The 16,776-nt window shown below is 48.2% G+C and overlaps 1 protein-coding gene across 3 annotated transcripts in view; it reads right to left on the bottom strand.

The window, feature by feature from the left end:
* supt16h (SPT16 homolog, facilitates chromatin remodeling subunit) overlaps nt 1–16,776 on the bottom strand; it is a 53,820-nt gene that overhangs the window by 25,825 nt on the left and 11,219 nt on the right. Inside the window, exons 4-8 of one of the 3 annotated variants that reach the window (XM_079507365.1) lie at nt 16,386–16,538; nt 16,042–16,080; nt 11,364–11,510; nt 3,864–4,015; nt 592–764 (exon numbers count right to left, since the gene is read on the bottom strand). In XM_079507365.1, the coding sequence (XP_079363491.1) occupies nt 592–764; nt 3,864–4,015; nt 11,364–11,510; nt 16,042–16,080; nt 16,386–16,538 (664 nt within the window). Of the gene's footprint in view, nt 1–591; nt 765–3,863; nt 4,016–11,363; nt 11,511–16,041; nt 16,097–16,385; nt 16,539–16,776 lie in introns of those variants that run through there. The other 2 variants (XM_079507363.1, XM_079507364.1) reach the window with 2 other exon arrangements.

The following is a 16,776-nucleotide window of genomic DNA, read 5'->3' as shown; positions in this document are numbered from 1 at the left end:
CTGTGCACAAACGTCAGTAGCATTACAGATTAAATACAAAAAACCCTGACCTAGTCCATGTCTCTCCCTCTATTTCCCATTCCAAGTGCATTTGTCTTATATGCTACAGCTACATATATTTAAACTATTTTCAGCAGTGGTATAATAGTTTTTCCGGTGGGTAGATCTAGATGAGCTGGTCATTTTGAAAGTAGCTCTCAAGTCAAAAGGTGTGGACACCCCCTGCTCTAGAGCGTCGCAGCTCGGCCCCCTTTCAGGTGTGGACACCCCCTGCTCTAGAGCGTCGCAGCTCGGCCCCCTTTCAGAAGGTGTGGACACCCCCTGCTCTAGGTGCTCTAGAGCGTCGCAGCTCGGCCCCCTTTCAGAACCACGAGCGGCCAAACAAATAATTAGAAAGAAGAATAAAAAGTGTTGTACCCTTTCCTTTTTTTGCTTCTAATTATTTGTTCGGCCCAATTTTTTTTCTTTATTGTCATGATTTGCTAGCAGCCGAGTTGGCTTTGTCCAAGCCCAGCCAATAGAAATTATACAGGCTGGGGGCGGGCCAGTGAAACAGCCAATAGAAGTGGTCCACCTCCAGGCTCCACCCACCGTGTTTGAGCTCTTTGAGCAGCTCGTCCTCCACCTGCAGCAGGAAGTTGTAGTTGTCCTGCATCTCCTGGGGGGGGTCCACCATCAGGGTCCGCACCAGGTTGGAGCAGTACGACTTGTAGCGGATCCCCATGGAGCAGGTGATGGCCCCGAAGTGGATGTGGTTCTTATCACTGCAGAGAGACACACACACACTATTATAAACCCATGGAGCAGGTGGTGGCCCCGAAGTGGATGTGGTTCTTATCACTGCAGAGAGACACACACACACACTATTATAAACCCATGGAGCAGGTGATGGCCCCGAAGTGGATGTGGTTCTTATCACTGCAGAGAGACACACACACACTATTATAAACCCATGGAGCAGGTGATGGCCCCGAAGTGGATGTGGTTCTTATCACTGGAGGAGGAACACACACCATAATGTTATTATTATAAACCCATGGAGCAGGTGGTGGCCCCGAAGTGGATGTGGTTCTTATCACTGCAGAGAGACACACACACACTATTATAAACCCATGGAGCAGGTGATGGCCCCGAAGTGGATGTGGTTCTAATCACTGCAGAGAGACACACACACACACACACACTATTATAAACCCATGGAGCAGGTGATGGCCCCGAAGTGGATGTGGTTCTTATCACTGCAGAGAGACACACACACACACTATTATAAACCCATGGAGCAGGTGATGGCCCCGAAGTGGATGTGGTTCTTATCACTGGAGGAGGAACACACACCATAATGTTATTATTATAAACCCATGGAGCAGGTGGTGGCCCCGAAGTGGATGTGGTTCTTATCACTGCAGAGAGACACACACACACTATTATAAACCCATGGAGCAGGTGATGGCCCCGAAGTGGATGTGGTTCTTATCACTGCAGAGAGACACACACACACTATTATAAACCCATGGAGCAGGTGGTGGCCCTGAAGTGGATGTGGTTCTTATCACTGCAGAGAGACACACACACACACTATTATAAACCCATGGAGCAGGTGATGGCCCCGAAGTGGATGTGGTTCTTATCACTGCAGAGAGACACACACACACTATTATAAACCCATGGAGCAGGTGATGGCCCCGAAGTGGATGTGGTTCTTATCACTGCAGAGAGACACACACACACTATTATAAACCCATGGAGCAGGTGATGGCCCCGAAGTGGATGTGGTTCTTATCACTGCAGAGAGACACACACACACTATTATAAACCCATGGAGCAGGTGATGGCCCCGAAGTGGATGTGGTTCTTATCACTGGAGGAACAACACACACCACCATAATGTTATTATTATAAACCCATGGAGCAGGTGGTGGCCCCGAAGTGGATGTGGTTCTTATCACTGGAGGAGAAGGGACACACACACCATTATATACCCATGAGATGTTGGTGATATTGGTTGGTGTTGATTTCGTTGACGATGACGAAAAATGTCCGTCGACAACCTTTTTTCACTGACAAACTAAATGGAAACTAAGATACGACGACTAAAACTGAGACTAAATATACTGATGATTTCGTCAACAAATAAAAACTAAACTAAAATGTTAGGAAGGGAGTAGTGGACAAGAGATAAGTCATTTCACACTTGGTTGCATGCTGAAAATAGCAGATCTACAAGCTTGTAGATCTGCTATTTTCAGCAAGCAGAGATTAAAATAGGGTGCATTTTGCATCCCAAAATGCAGTTTATAGTTAAGGGACGCAATAAAACAATGACCTCTGCATCCACGGGATGCACTACTGTACTGTTTTTTATTCTAGTTTATTTTGCTAGCTTTAGTTATAATAATCATTTCTTCTTCTGTTTTCTACATGAATAGAACCACATTATAACCATATAATATGAAATGGGAGTTAAAACAGTTTAAGTGCCAGGGGCGTTAAGACGAGTTAAAAAAATATATCTTCTTTTATTTTTTTAATCCATATTTTTGAAAATTCCTCTAATCTGGTGTGCAGGTGATGACATGCACAATAGAATTACATTTTCTTTCTTTTATCCCATTATAAAATGGGCTAAAATGGCACCCAGGACCAAAAATGGTGTCCACCCCCTGGCACTGATGCTGCAATTTGTAAAAATGGCAAAATATGACTCCTAACGTTGTTGAAGTGGGACTCATAAAATGTCCTTGGGACTCATCTAAAAGACCATCCCTGCATCTCGGGACTCATTACATTGAAAACCTATTTACATCACTGGCAAGTGTAAAATCAGTCAGAGTTTGGGTCTTGTACTGTACATCCATACATTGAGTGGGTTTGGGTCTTGTACTGCACATCCATACATTGAGTGGGTTTGGGTCTTGTACTGTACATCCATACATTGAGTGGGTTTGGGTCTTGTACTGCACATCCATACATTGAGTGGGTTTGGGTCTTGTACTGCACATCCATACATTGAGTGTTTGGGTCTTGTACTGTACATCCATACATTGAGTGGTGCAACCACTCAGTTTGGGTCTTGTACTGTACATCCATACATTGAGTGGGTTTGGGTCTTGTACTGTACATCCATACATTGAGTGTTTGGGTCTTGTACTGTACATCCATACATTGAGTGGTGCAACCACTCAGTTTGGGTCTTGTACTGTACATCCATACATTGAGTGGTGCAACCACTCCTATAGACGAATTCAGAAACGGGTCTCATGGTCGCAGTTTACGTATTTCCTGTAGGCGGAGCTGACGTAGCTGCGGTTTAAACCCGCACCTCTTCTACTATAGTGAACGGCAGAGTGACTGATGTTAGTCTGCCTCAAACGTTACTCTTTTACCTGCTTTTTACTAACACTAACTTTACAAAGATGCTCCAGAACATCAGGATGAACCTGTGTAGTACAGTAGTGGCAACATTCAACTTTGGAGAGAAACGTAATGTCAAAATATCCACCGAGACCAGAGCCATAGAGTAATGGTTGAGACGAAACAGTGAAAGGTCCTGAAAGATACATAACGTTAGTCTTACCCAATACCTTTCTGTTTTAGGAACACAAGGCTGCTGTACTTTATTCCTCATACTAAGCATTAGTACCCAAATCGACCAATCCCCTCCCATATGTCTGTCAGAAGACATTGAGGGTTGATTTCACCCAACACCCATATGCACGGCACATATGACCTAATTTATCCTTTCATTGTCAATGGCAAATATGAGACGTGTGTGTTGATAAAAGCTGTATATAGTAGCACCCCTCAAGAAGGTGAATGACGTATCATATGTACCTGACCACACTGTAAAAGGTGAAGGTATGTACCTGACCACGCTGAACTTCAGGCTGTAGTTGCCTCCACTCTGGATGATAGGAGGATAACACATCTCCACCGTAGAAGGGTCGGCTCCTCCCAGATACTTCTTCTCCTCGATGGCCTTCTCCACGGACTCCGCCAGCTTGCTGTGGCGCACTTTCTATAGGGGGGGGGGGGGGGGGGGGGGTTAATGGGATCAAAAGGTCATGTAATGACTCCTCTGTAACCAGTGTTCATTTCGTCGACTAAAACTAAGACGAAAAATGTTCGTCTTTTTCCACTGACGAAAACTAAATGGAAACTAAATCAAAACTAAGCTACGATGACTAAAACTAAGACTAAATATACTGACAATTTCGTCAACAAATAAAAACTAGACTAAAATGTTAGGAAGGGACTAGTGGACAAGAGATCCAGTATAAGTCATTTTACACTACAAGCTCACAACGCGTTGTGTGCTTGTAGATCGGCTATTTTCAGCAAGTGTAAAAACTGTCATTACGACAGCATCAAGGCCCGCCAAAATAGAATTTAGTCGACTAAATAAACTGGCATTTAGTTGACTAAAACTAGACTAACACTAAGACATTCTGACTAAAATGTGACCGAAACTAAATGAAAACTATTCAAGAGACTATGACTAAAATTAAAATCAAAATTTGCTGCCAAAAACAACACTGTTCTGTAGCCAATTTCACTGGACTCTAAAGCAGGGCTTTGGAGGTCAGAGAACTCTCACTAGACCAGGGTTTTTCAATACATTTTCCTCAAGGGCCATATTTTGACTAGGGAACCAGGCTGGGGGCCGAGTCCGCATGGGCGAAAAATTGGGTTTTTTATTATTTCATTAATTAATTCAAAATTGTTCTCAACCAGTGGTCCGGGGGGAGGGGGGTGCCCAGTTTGACATGCATAGGCTATTGACCCCCATTTAATGCCATTTATATCTGGGACACCCCCCCCAAAACAAAACAAAAAACTGTTTGAGCACTAGACCGTCCATCCTCCCATAGGTTCACTAGACCGTCCATCCTCCCATAGGTTCACTAGACCGTCCATCCTCCCATAGGTTCACTAGACCGTCCATCCTCCCATAGGTTCACTAGACCATCCGTCCTCCCATAGGTTCACTAGACCGTCCACCTCCCATAGGTTCACTAGACCGTCCATCCTCCCATAGGTTCACTAGACCGTCCATCCTCCCATAGGTTCACTAGACAGTCCATCCTCCCATAGGTTCACTAGACCGTCCACCTCCCATAGGTTCACTAGGCCGTCCATCCTCCCATAGGTTCACTAGACCATCCATCCTCCCATAGGTTCACTAGACCGTCCATCCTCCCATAGGTTCACTAGACCGTCCATCCTCCCATAGGTTCACTAGACCGTCCATCCTCCCATAGGTTCACTAGACCGTCCATCCTCCTCCCATAGGTTCACTAGACCGTCCATCCTCCTCCCATAGGTTCACTAGACCGTCCATCCTCCTCCCATAGGTTCACTAGGCCGTCCATCCTCCCATAGGTTCACTAGACCATCCATCCTCCCATAGGTTCACTAGACCGTCCATCCTCCTCCCATAGGTTCACTAGACCGTCCATCCTCCCATAGGTTCACTAGACCGTCCATCCTCCCATAGGTTCACTAGACCGTCCATCCTCCCATAGGTTCACTAGACTAGACCGTCCATCCTCCCATAGGTTCACTAGACCCTCCATCCTCCCATAGGTTCACTAGACCCTCCATCCTCCCATAGGTTCACTAGACAGTCCATCCTCCCATAGGTTCACTAGACCGTCCATCCTCCCATAGGTTCACTAGACCCTCCATCCTCCCATAGGTTCACTAGACCGTCCATCCTCCCATAGGTTCACTAGACCCTCCATCCTCCCATAGGTTCACTAGACCTTCCATCCTCCCATAGGTTCACTAGACCTTCCATCCTCCCATAGGTTCACTAGAACGTCCATCCTCCCATAGGTTCACTAGAACGTCCATCCTCCCATAGGTTCACTAGACTAGACCGTCCATCCTCCCATAGGTTCACTAGACCATCCATCCTCCCATAGGTTCACTAGACTAGACCGTCCATCCTCCCATAGGTTCACTAGACTAGACCATCCATCCTCCCATAGGTTCACTAGACCATCCATCCTCCCATAGGTTCACTAGACTAGACCATCCATCCTCCCATAGGTTCACTAGACCGTCCATCCTCCCATAGGTTCACTAGACCGTCCATCCTCCCATAGGTTCACTAGACCGTCCATCCTCCCATAGGTTCACTAGACCGTCCATCCTCCCATAGGTTCACTAGACTAGACCATCCTCCCATAGGTTCACTAGACTAGACCATCCTCCCATAGGTTCACTAGACCGTCCATCCTCCCATAGGTTCACTAGTCCGTCCATCCTCCCATAGGTTCACTAGACCGTCCATCCTCCCATAGGTTCACTAGACCGTCCATCCTCCCATAGGTTCACTAGACTAGACCATCCATCCTCCCATAGGTTCACTAGACCCTCCATCCTCCCATAGGTTCACTAGACCCTCCATCCTCCCATAGGTTCACTAGACCCTCCATCCTCCCATAGGTTCACTAGACAGTCCATCCTCCCATAGGTTCACTAGACCGTCCATCCTCCCATAGGTTCACTAGACCCTCCATCCTCCCATAGGTTCACTAGACCGTCCATCCTCCCATAGGTTCACTAGACCCTCCATCCTCCCATAGGTTCACTAGACCTTCCATCCTCCCATAGGTTCACTAGACCTTCCATCCTCCCATAGGTTCACTAGAACGTCCATCCTCCCATAGGTTCACTAGAACGTCCATCCTCCCATAGGTTCACTAGACTAGACCGTCCATCCTCCCATAGGTTCACTAGACCATCCATCCTCCCATAGGTTCACTAGACTAGACCGTCCATCCTCCCATAGGTTCACTAGACCATCCATCCTCCCATAGGTTCACTAGACTAGACCGTCCATCCTCCCATAGGTTCACTAGACTAGACCATCCATCCTCCCATAGGTTCACTAGACCATCCATCCTCCCATAGGTTCACTATACTAGACCATCCATCCTCCCATAGGTTCACTAGACCGTCCATCCTCCCATAGGTTCACTAGACCGTCCATCCTCCCATAGGTTCACTAGACCGTCCATCCTCCCATAGGTTCACTAGACCGTCCATCCTCCCATAGGTTCACTAGACTAGACCATCCTCCCATAGGTTCACTAGACTAGACCATCCTCCCATAGGTTCACTAGACCATCCATCCTCCCATAGGTTCACTAGTCCGTCCATCCTCCCATAGGTTCACTAGACCGTCCATCCTCCCATAGGTTCACTAGACTAGACCATCCATCCTCCCATAGGTTCACTAGACCCTCCATCCTCCCATAGGTTCACTAGACCTTCCATCCTCCCATAGGTTCACTAGAACGTCCATCCTCCCATAGGTTCACTAGAACGTCCATCCTCCCATAGGTTCACTAGACTAGACCGTCCATCCTCCCATAGGTTCACTAGACCATCCATCCTCCCATAGGTTCACTAGACTAGACCGTCCATCCTCCCATAGGTTCACTAGACTAGACCATCCATCCTCCCATAGGTTCACTAGACCATCCATCCTCCCATAGGTTCACTAGACTAGACCATCCATCCTCCCATAGGTTCACTAGACCGTCCATCCTCCCATAGGTTCACTAGACCGTCCATCCTCCCATAGGTTCACTAGACCGTCCATCCTCCCATAGGTTCACTAGACCGTCCATCCTCCCATAGGTTCACTAGACTAGACCATCCTCCCATAGGTTCACTAGACTAGACCATCCTCCCATAGGTTCACTAGACCATCCATCCTCCCATAGGTTCACTAGTCCGTCCATCCTCCCATAGGTTCACTAGACCGTCCATCCTCCCATAGGTTCACTAGACCGTCCATCCTCCCATAGGTTCACTAGACTAGACCATCCATCCTCCCATAGGTTCACTAGACCGTCCATCCTCCCATAGGTTCACTAGACCGTCCATCCTCCCATAGGTTCACTAGACCGTCCATCCTCCCATAGGTTCACTAGACTAGACCATCCATCCTCCCATAGGTTCACCAGACCGTCCATCCTCCCATAGGTTCACTAGACTAGACCATCCATCCTCCCATAGGTTCACTAGACCGTCCATCCTCCCATAGGTTCACTAGACCGTCCATCCTCCCATAGGTTCACTAGACCGTCCATCCTCCCATAGGTTCACTAGACCGTCCATACTCCCATAGGTTCACTAGACCGTCCATCCTCCCATAGGTTCACTAGACTAGACCATCCATCCTCCCATAGGTTCACTAGACCGTCCATCCTCCCATAGGTTCACTAGACCGTCCATCCTCCCATAGGTTCACTAGACCCTCCATCCTCCCATAGGTTCACTAGACCGTCCATCTTCCCATAGGTTCACTAGACCATCCATCCTCCCATAGGTTCACTAGACCGTCCATCCTCCCATAGGTTCACTAGACCGTCCATCCTCCCATAGGTTCACTAGACCGTCCATCCTCCCATAGGTTCACTAGACCATCCATCCTCCATAGGTTCACTAGACCATCCATCCTCCATAGGTTCACTAGACCAGCCATCCTCCATAGGTTCACTAGACCGTCCATCCTCCCATAGGTTCACTAGACCGTCCATCCTCCCATAGGTTCACTAGACCGTCCATCCTCCTATAGGTTCACTAGACCGTCCATCCTCCCATAGGTTCACTAGACCTTCCAGATATGATCCCCTGGGATGATTAGTTAAGCTGATGTTACCCGATATGATCCCCTGGGATGATTAGTTAGAGCTGATGTTACCCGATATGATCCCCTGGGATGATTAGTTAGAGCTGATGTTACCCGATATGATCCCCTGGGATGATTAGTTAGAGCTGATGTTACCCGATATGATCCCCTGGGATGATTAGTTAGAGCTGATGTTACCCGATATGATCCCCTGGGATGATTAGTTAGAGCTGATGTTAACCGATATGATCCCCTGGGATTATTAGTTAGAGCTGATGTTAACCGATATGATCCCCTGGGATTATTAGTTAGAGCTGATGTTAACCGATATGATCCCCTGGGATGATTAGTTAGAGCTGATGTTAACGATATGATCCCCTGGGATGATTAGTTAAGCTGATGTTAACCGATATGATCCCCTGGGATGATTAGTTAGAGCTGATGTTAACCGATATGATCCCCTGGGATGATTAGTTAGAGCTGATGTTAACGATATGATCCCCTGGGATGATTAGTTAGAGCTGATGTTAACCGATATGATCCCCTGGGATGATTAGTTAGAGCTGATGTTAACCGATATGATCCCCTGGGATGATTAGTTAGAGCTGATGTTAACCGATATTATCCCCTGGGATGATTAGTTAGAGCTGATGTTAACCCATATGATCCCCTGGGATGATTAGTTAGAGCTGATGTTAACGATATGATCCCCTGGGATGATTAGTTAGAGCTGATGTTAACGATATGATCCCCTGGGATGATTAGTTAGTGTGGAACTGTGAGCTGATGTTAACCGATATGATCCCCTGGGATGATTAGTTAGAGCTGATGTTACCCAATATGATCCCCTGGGATGATTAGTTAGAGCTGATGTTACCCAATATGATCCCCTGGGATGATTAGTTAGTGTGGAACTGTGAGCTGATGTTAACGATATGATCCCCTGGGATGATTAGTTAGTGTGGAACTGTGAGCTGATGTTAACCCATATGATCCCCTGGGATGATTAGTTAGAGCTGATGTTAACCGATATGATCCCCTGGGATGATTAGCTGATGATAACCGATATGATCCCCTGGGATGATTAGTTAGTGGAAGCTGATGATAACCGATATGACCCCCTGGGATGATTAGTTAGTGTGGAACTGTGAAGTGCATTTTAATTAGAGATGTCCCGATACTGTATCGGTATCGGAAAAGTATCGGATCGGCACTTATTTGGTCATATCGGTATCGGCAAATATGCCAGTCTAACCAGCGATCCGACACAGGGGTAAGGGGTTGACACTATGGCAGGTTAGTGCTGCCGGAATTGTCCAAAAATTACATTCGGATATTCGTTTTAAAAACCCACGTGGATTCGACCAATTTGACCCATTCGGATTTCGATTCCGATTCGGGGCCATTCGGGTCCATTCGGATTTTTTAATAATTATATTTACACCAATACAACCTGAGACATAACATTTAAGATCGCATTGCTGGCGCAACTCTCTCTCCGCGCATTGGCGCTGCTGAAAACCGAGTTGGAACACAACGCATGCATTCTCCCTTCTCCCATAAAACTTCACGGCACGGAGGCAGTATTAATTCACAGAACAGAACACTGCATTGCTGCTGCTGCTGCCGGACCGGCGCCGCAGTTCATCCTTACGCATTTTATTTATCTTTTTATAATTTCCTGAAGGATAAAGTCGCTTCATGATTGAAGATTGATGAGTGATAGATCTGTGTGTTGTTGTCTAAAAATATACTCTCCCGTCCGTCCGAAACAACACAACACAACACAACACAACACAGCAAAATAAGTTTCGGTGTAGGCCAGGCCTGTCTCTGATTCTGATCACTAGGTACGCTGTTGACGGAAGATTTCACCCTTCTGAGCAGCGTACACTCACTGCGCAAATAACGTAAAAGGCCCCGCCCGCCCTGCGCAAAGTCGGCAAAGAGCGCACTACGTTATTTGCGTACGGACGGTGCGCAAATAACGGTGAGGTGAGGCCTTTTGTGAATCGGAACTACGCAGCCTGCGTAGTCTGCGTTTAGGAAGAGTGCGAGGCAGCTGATTTATTCTTCAATGTATGCCGGTGTCGGCGTGTCGCGTGGGAAATATAACTAATCTACAAGCTCACAACACTTACCCACGGAACCGTCTCGCGAAAACTTGCACAGCATTTTTTCTTTTTTAATTTGAATCTTAATTTTATATATTCAGTTATTCATTTCTTTTTTTGATTCGAAAATTCGTTTGAATATGGAATATTCGTTGGCAGCTCTATGGCAGGTAAATTAAATGTTGGGACATGTGGAGTTTGCTTTGGAGTTGCCCAAACTACAAGTGCACATTTGAGTGAGGAGTCTGCTATAAACACAACACGAGATATAAAGCTAGATATGGTAGCTATAAACACTATTCCCCGTCTTTTTTTGTGTCCAATGTATTTGGAGTTAGTTCATAAAGTTAACATTACTATAACTAAATGCATTTGAAATTAAATGAAAAGGTTACTTTTCAAGATTCCAATAAAATAAATGGTAAAAATAAATAAATCAGGATTTCAATTCAAATATAGCAGAAATAGCTGTTTTGAGCTTGTAGATCGGCTATTTTTGCTACAATAGTAATATGCAATGTGACCCTCTGGGGTGAGTGTGGAACTATAATGGCCCTCTCCACCCCTGTTCTACGTCATCCCAGCCCAGATGTTCTCCTCACCTCGTCAGCGTCCACTATCTCCATCACTCTCTCCTTGAAGAACTTGGTGTAGACCTCGCTGGTGACGGCCGCCGCCTTCTTCATCAGCGTCAGCTCACCGTCCTCCTTCACCGCCATGGTGTACGCTACCACCGCACTGACGTCTACCTGGAGGTCAGAGGTCACAGAGAGGTTAACCATGGTGTACGCTACCACCGCACTGACGTCTACCTGGAGGTCAGAGGTCACAGAGGTTAACCTAAACCATGGTGTACGCTACCACCGCACTGACGTCTACCTGGAGGTCAGAGGTCACAGAGAGGTTAACCATGGTGTACGCTACCACCGCACTGACGTCTACCTGGGGGTCAGAGGTCACAGAGGTTAACCTAAACCATGGTGTACGCTACCACCGCACTGACGTCTACCTGGAGGTCAGAGGTCACAGAGAGGTTAACCTAAACCATGGTGTACGCTACCACCGCACTGACGTCTACCTGGAGGTCAGAGGTCACAGAGGTTAACCATGGTGTACGCTACCACCGCACTGACGTCTACCTGGAGGTCAGAGGTCACAGAGGTTAACCATGGTGTACGCTACCACCGCACTGACGTCTACCTGGGGGTCAGAGGTCAGAGGTTAACCTAAACCATGGTGTACGCTACAACCGCACTGACGTCTACCTGGAGGTCAGAGGTCACAGAGAGGTTAACCTAAACCATGGTGTACGCTACCACCGCACTGACGTCTACCTGGAGGTCAGAGAGGTTAACCATGGTGTACGCTACCACCGCACTGACGTCTACCTGGAGGTCAGAGGTCACAGAGGTTAACCATGGTGTACGCTACCACCGCACTGACGTCTACCTGGAGGTGAGAGGTCACAGAGGTTAACCATGGTGTACGCTACCACCGCACTGACGTCTACCTGGAGGTCAGAGGTCACAGAGAGGTTAACCTAAACCATGGTGTACGCTACCACCGCACTGACGTCTACCTGGAGGTGAGAGGTCACAGAGGTTAACCATGGTGTACGCTACCACCGCACTGACGTCTACCTGGAGGTCAGAGGTCACAGAGAGGTTAACCATGGTGTACGCTACCACCGCACTGACGTCTACCTGGAGGTCAGAGGTCACAGAGAGGTTAACCATGGTGTACGCTACCACCACACTGACGTCTACCTGGAGGTCAGAGGTCACAGAGAGGTTAACCATGGTGTACGCTACGACTGCACTGACGTCTACCTGGAGGTCAGAGGTTAACCATGGTGTAGGCTACCACCGCACTGACGTCTACCTGGAGGTCAGAGGTCACAGAGAGGTTAACCATGGTGTACGCTACCACCACACTGACGTCTACCTGGAGGTCAGAGGTCACAGAGAGGTTAACCATGGTGTACGCTACGACTGCACTGACGTCTACCTGGGGGTCAGAGGTCAGATGTCAACCTAACTAACCCATGGTGTACGCTACCACCGCACTGTCGTCAACCTGGGGGTCAGAGGTCACACAGAGGTTAACACCCGGGGTATTTAGGACCATTAAATCAGAGCGCCCAGCGATTTGCAGCAACGGAGCACATGTAGCGACGCAACCAGGCGCTACCCCGGATGTGGCTGAAGTAGCTAGATGTAGCCAAAACACTCTAGAGGGGATCGACAACAACGGGAGGTATGATTAATTCTAACGCGACTAGCGACGGGACCGCGGTGGGCCGTCTAACACAGGATCTTTGATTAGAATTGGACGGATTGATTTAGAGTTATTCACGTTTTAAGATTTTCGGTCTCGTCGGCTAAAATGGGGGGGGAACATTTTGGATGACGTCCCACCGGAAAATAACATTGAATGTTGTGCAACAGACGCTCCCAGCCTGTGGAGCGATGCGATCAGTAATAGAGACAACAGACACTCCCAGCCTGTGGAGCGATGCGATCAGTAATAGAGACAACAGACACTCCCAGCCTGTGGAGCGATGCGATCGGTAATAGAGACAACAGACACTCCCAGCCTGTGGAGCGATGCGATCGGTAATAGAGACAACAGACACTCCCAGCCTGTGGAGCGATGCGATCAGTAATAGAGACAACAGACGCTCCCAGCCTGTGGAGCGATGCGATCGGTAACAGAGACAACAGACACTCCCAGCCTGTGGAGCGATGCGATCGGTAATAGAGACAACAGACGCTCCCAGCCTGTGGAGCGATGCGATCGGTAACAGAGACAACAGACACTCCCAGCCTGTGGAGCGATGCGATCGGTAATAGAGACAACAGACACTCCCAGCCTGTGGAGCGATGTGATCGGTAATAGAGACAACAGACACTCCCAGCCTGTGGAGCGATGCGATCGGTAACAGAGACAACAGACACTCCCAGCCTGTGGAGCGATGCGATCGGTAATAGAGACAACAGACGCTCCCAGCCTGTGGAGCGATGCGATCGGTAACAGAGACAACAGACACTCCCAGCCTGTGGAGCGATGCGATCGGTAATAGAGACAACAGACACTCCCAGCCTGTGGAGCGATGTGATCGGTAATAGAGACAACAGACACTCCCAGCCTGTGGAGCGATGTGATCGGTAATAGAGACAACAGACACTCCCAGCCTGTGGAGCGATGCGATCGGTAATAGAGACAACAGACGCTCCCAGCCTGTGGAGCGATGCGATCGGTAATAGAGACAACAGACGCTCCCAGCCTGGGGAGCGATGCGATCGGTAATAGAGACAACAGACGCTCCCAGCCTGGGGAGCGATGCGATCGGTAATAGAGACAACAGACGCTCCCAGCCTGTGGAGCGATGCGATCGGTAATAGAGACACAGTCAATAAAGTTCCGTCCTTTTATTATTCTCCGTCCTGAGCGTTACCATTTGATAGGACGGAGACCTCCGTTTATGCCACTCAGAGTGTTAACCCCTTCTGGGCGGGAACCCCTGTTGGTGTTTTAAGCATTATGTTATACTTTAGCTATTGAAAAATAGCAGACCTAGTGCCGCGCTATGAACTTGTAGGTCTGCTATTTTTGAAAAATCGTGATAATGTGGCGCAAATCTTTGGAATATATATTTTCAGAGCACGTTTTTAACTCAAATCTTTGCTTCTGGGGGTCCCTGGAACAACATTTCAGATGGGGGTCGGCGGGCAATTTCATATTTTTGGGGGTCCTTGACATGAAAAACCTTGAGAACGACTGACATAGAAACATGGGGTTTTCAGAAAACTATCAGGATTTAGAAGACATTTGCAGAATCGTCCTCAGGTCTAAATGGGTTAATGCTTGTAGTGCATTTCTGTATGCACTCCATGTTGGGCTGCTAGGACATACAAGCAGCCCAACATGGGCTCCACACTCCATGTTGGGCTGCTAGGACATACAAGCAGCCCAACATGGGCTCCACACTCCATGTTGGGCTGCTAGGACATACAAGCAGCCCAACATGGGCTCCACACTGCATGTTGGGCTGCTAGGACATACAAGCAGCCCAACATGGGCTCCACACTGCATGTTGGGCTGCTAGGACATACAAGCAGCCCAACATGGGCTCCATGTTGGGCTGCTAGGACATACAAGCAGCCCAACATGGGCTCCACACTGCATGTTGGGCTGCTAGGACATACAAGCAGCCCAACATGGGCTCCACACTGCATGTTGGGCTGCTAGGACATACAAGCAGCCCAACATGGGCTCCATGTTGGGCTGCTAGGACATACAAGCAGCCCAACATGGGCTCCACTGCATGTTGGGCTGCTAGGACATACAAGCAGCCCAACATGGGCATGTTGGGCTGCTAGGACATACAAGCAGCCCAACATGGGCTCCATGTTGGGCTGCTAGGACATACAAGCAGCCCAACATGGGCTCCATGTTGGGCTGCTAGGACATACAAGCAGCCCAACATGGGCTCCATGTTGGGCTGCTAGGACATACAAGCAGCCCAACATGGGCTCCACTGCATGTTGGGCTGCTAGGACATACAAGCAGCCCAACATGGGCTCCACTGCATGTTGGGCTGCTAGGACATACAAGCAGCCCAACATGGGCTGCATGTTGGGCTGCTAGGACATACAAGCAGCCCAACATGGGCTGCATGTTGGGCTGCTAGGACATACAAGCAGCCCAACATGGGCTCCATGTTGGGCTGCTAGGACATACAAGCAGCCCAACATGGGCTCCATGTTGGGCTGCTAGGACATACAAGCAGCCCAACATGGGCTCCACACAGAAAACCATCCGTTTATATTTATAACATTGATACAGACGTGTGTAGGATGTGTGTGCGTGCGCCATTTGGCCTCTAGCGGCTCCAATTGGGATGGCGTATCTTTAATAATTGAATATCTTTCGTTTTATTACTGAAGGTCAAACTCACCAACATTGCAGCTGTACGAAAACCTCTTTCCTTGCAGGTGATTATTTTTCCAAGTGTTGCAGTTAGATATCACTCACTGCCCTGCGTAGCACCCGTTTAGATATCACTCACTGCCCAGGCTGCGTAGCACCCGTTTGGATATCACTCACTGCCCAGGCTGCGTAGCACCCGTTTAGATATCACTCACTGCCCAGGCTGCGTAGCACCTGTTTATAATGATCACATAATGCAGGAGGCAGCAGGACGTTGCTTTACAGAAAACGAGTGCTTCCAAACTCTGATGGAAACATGGCTGTGGTCTGCAGATGGTCAACTCTTACCTTCTCCAGGCCCTCTGCAGTGATGGTGTCGTTCCAGGACTTCATGTACTCTCCAGGGAACTCTTACCTTCTCCAGGCCCTCTGCAGTGATGGTGTCGTTCCAGGACTTCATGTACTCTCCAGGGAACTCTTACCTTCTCCAGGCCCTCTGCAGTGATGGTGTCATTCCAGGACTTCATGTACTCTCCAGGGAACTTGTCCTTGTCTTACCTTCTCCAGGCCCTCTGCAGTGATGGTGTCGTTCCAGGACTTCATGTACTCTCCAGGGAACTCTTACCTTCTCCAGGCCCTCTGCAGTGATGGTGTCGTTCCAGGACTTCATGTACTCTCCAGGGAACTCTTACCTTCTCCAGGCCCTCTGCAGTGATGGTGTCGTTCCAGGACTTCATGTACTCTCCAGGGAACTTGTCCTTGCTGAAGATGCCCACCGTCTTGCCCTCCTTGCTGCCTTTGATGGCCTCCATCATCTTGTCAAAGTTGGCCTTGTTGCTCTCGTTCTGTCAGACACAAAGTGGGGGGACACAATGATGTACTTTTCTTCTGTTTGACTTCTCTTCATGGAAAACAAAACTTGAGGTAGGTGAACTGTGTGTGTGTGTGTGTGTGTGTGTGTGTGTGTGTGTGTGTGTGTGTGTGTGTGTGTGTGTCTGTATGACTATGATCTGTTGTTTTGGAGGAGACAGAGACCTACGTTTGTTTGCTGCGTTGTTTTTTTGCTTCAACGCTTACGATAGC

The sequence above is a fragment of the Electrona antarctica genome (genome assembly GCF_951216825.1).
Source record: "Electrona antarctica genome assembly, chromosome: 8".
In the NCBI taxonomy this organism is placed as follows: domain Eukaryota; kingdom Metazoa; phylum Chordata; class Actinopteri; order Myctophiformes; family Myctophidae; genus Electrona; species Electrona antarctica.
Note: the sequence above shows the minus strand (reverse complement) of the source record. Positions and strands in the feature narration are given on the sequence as shown.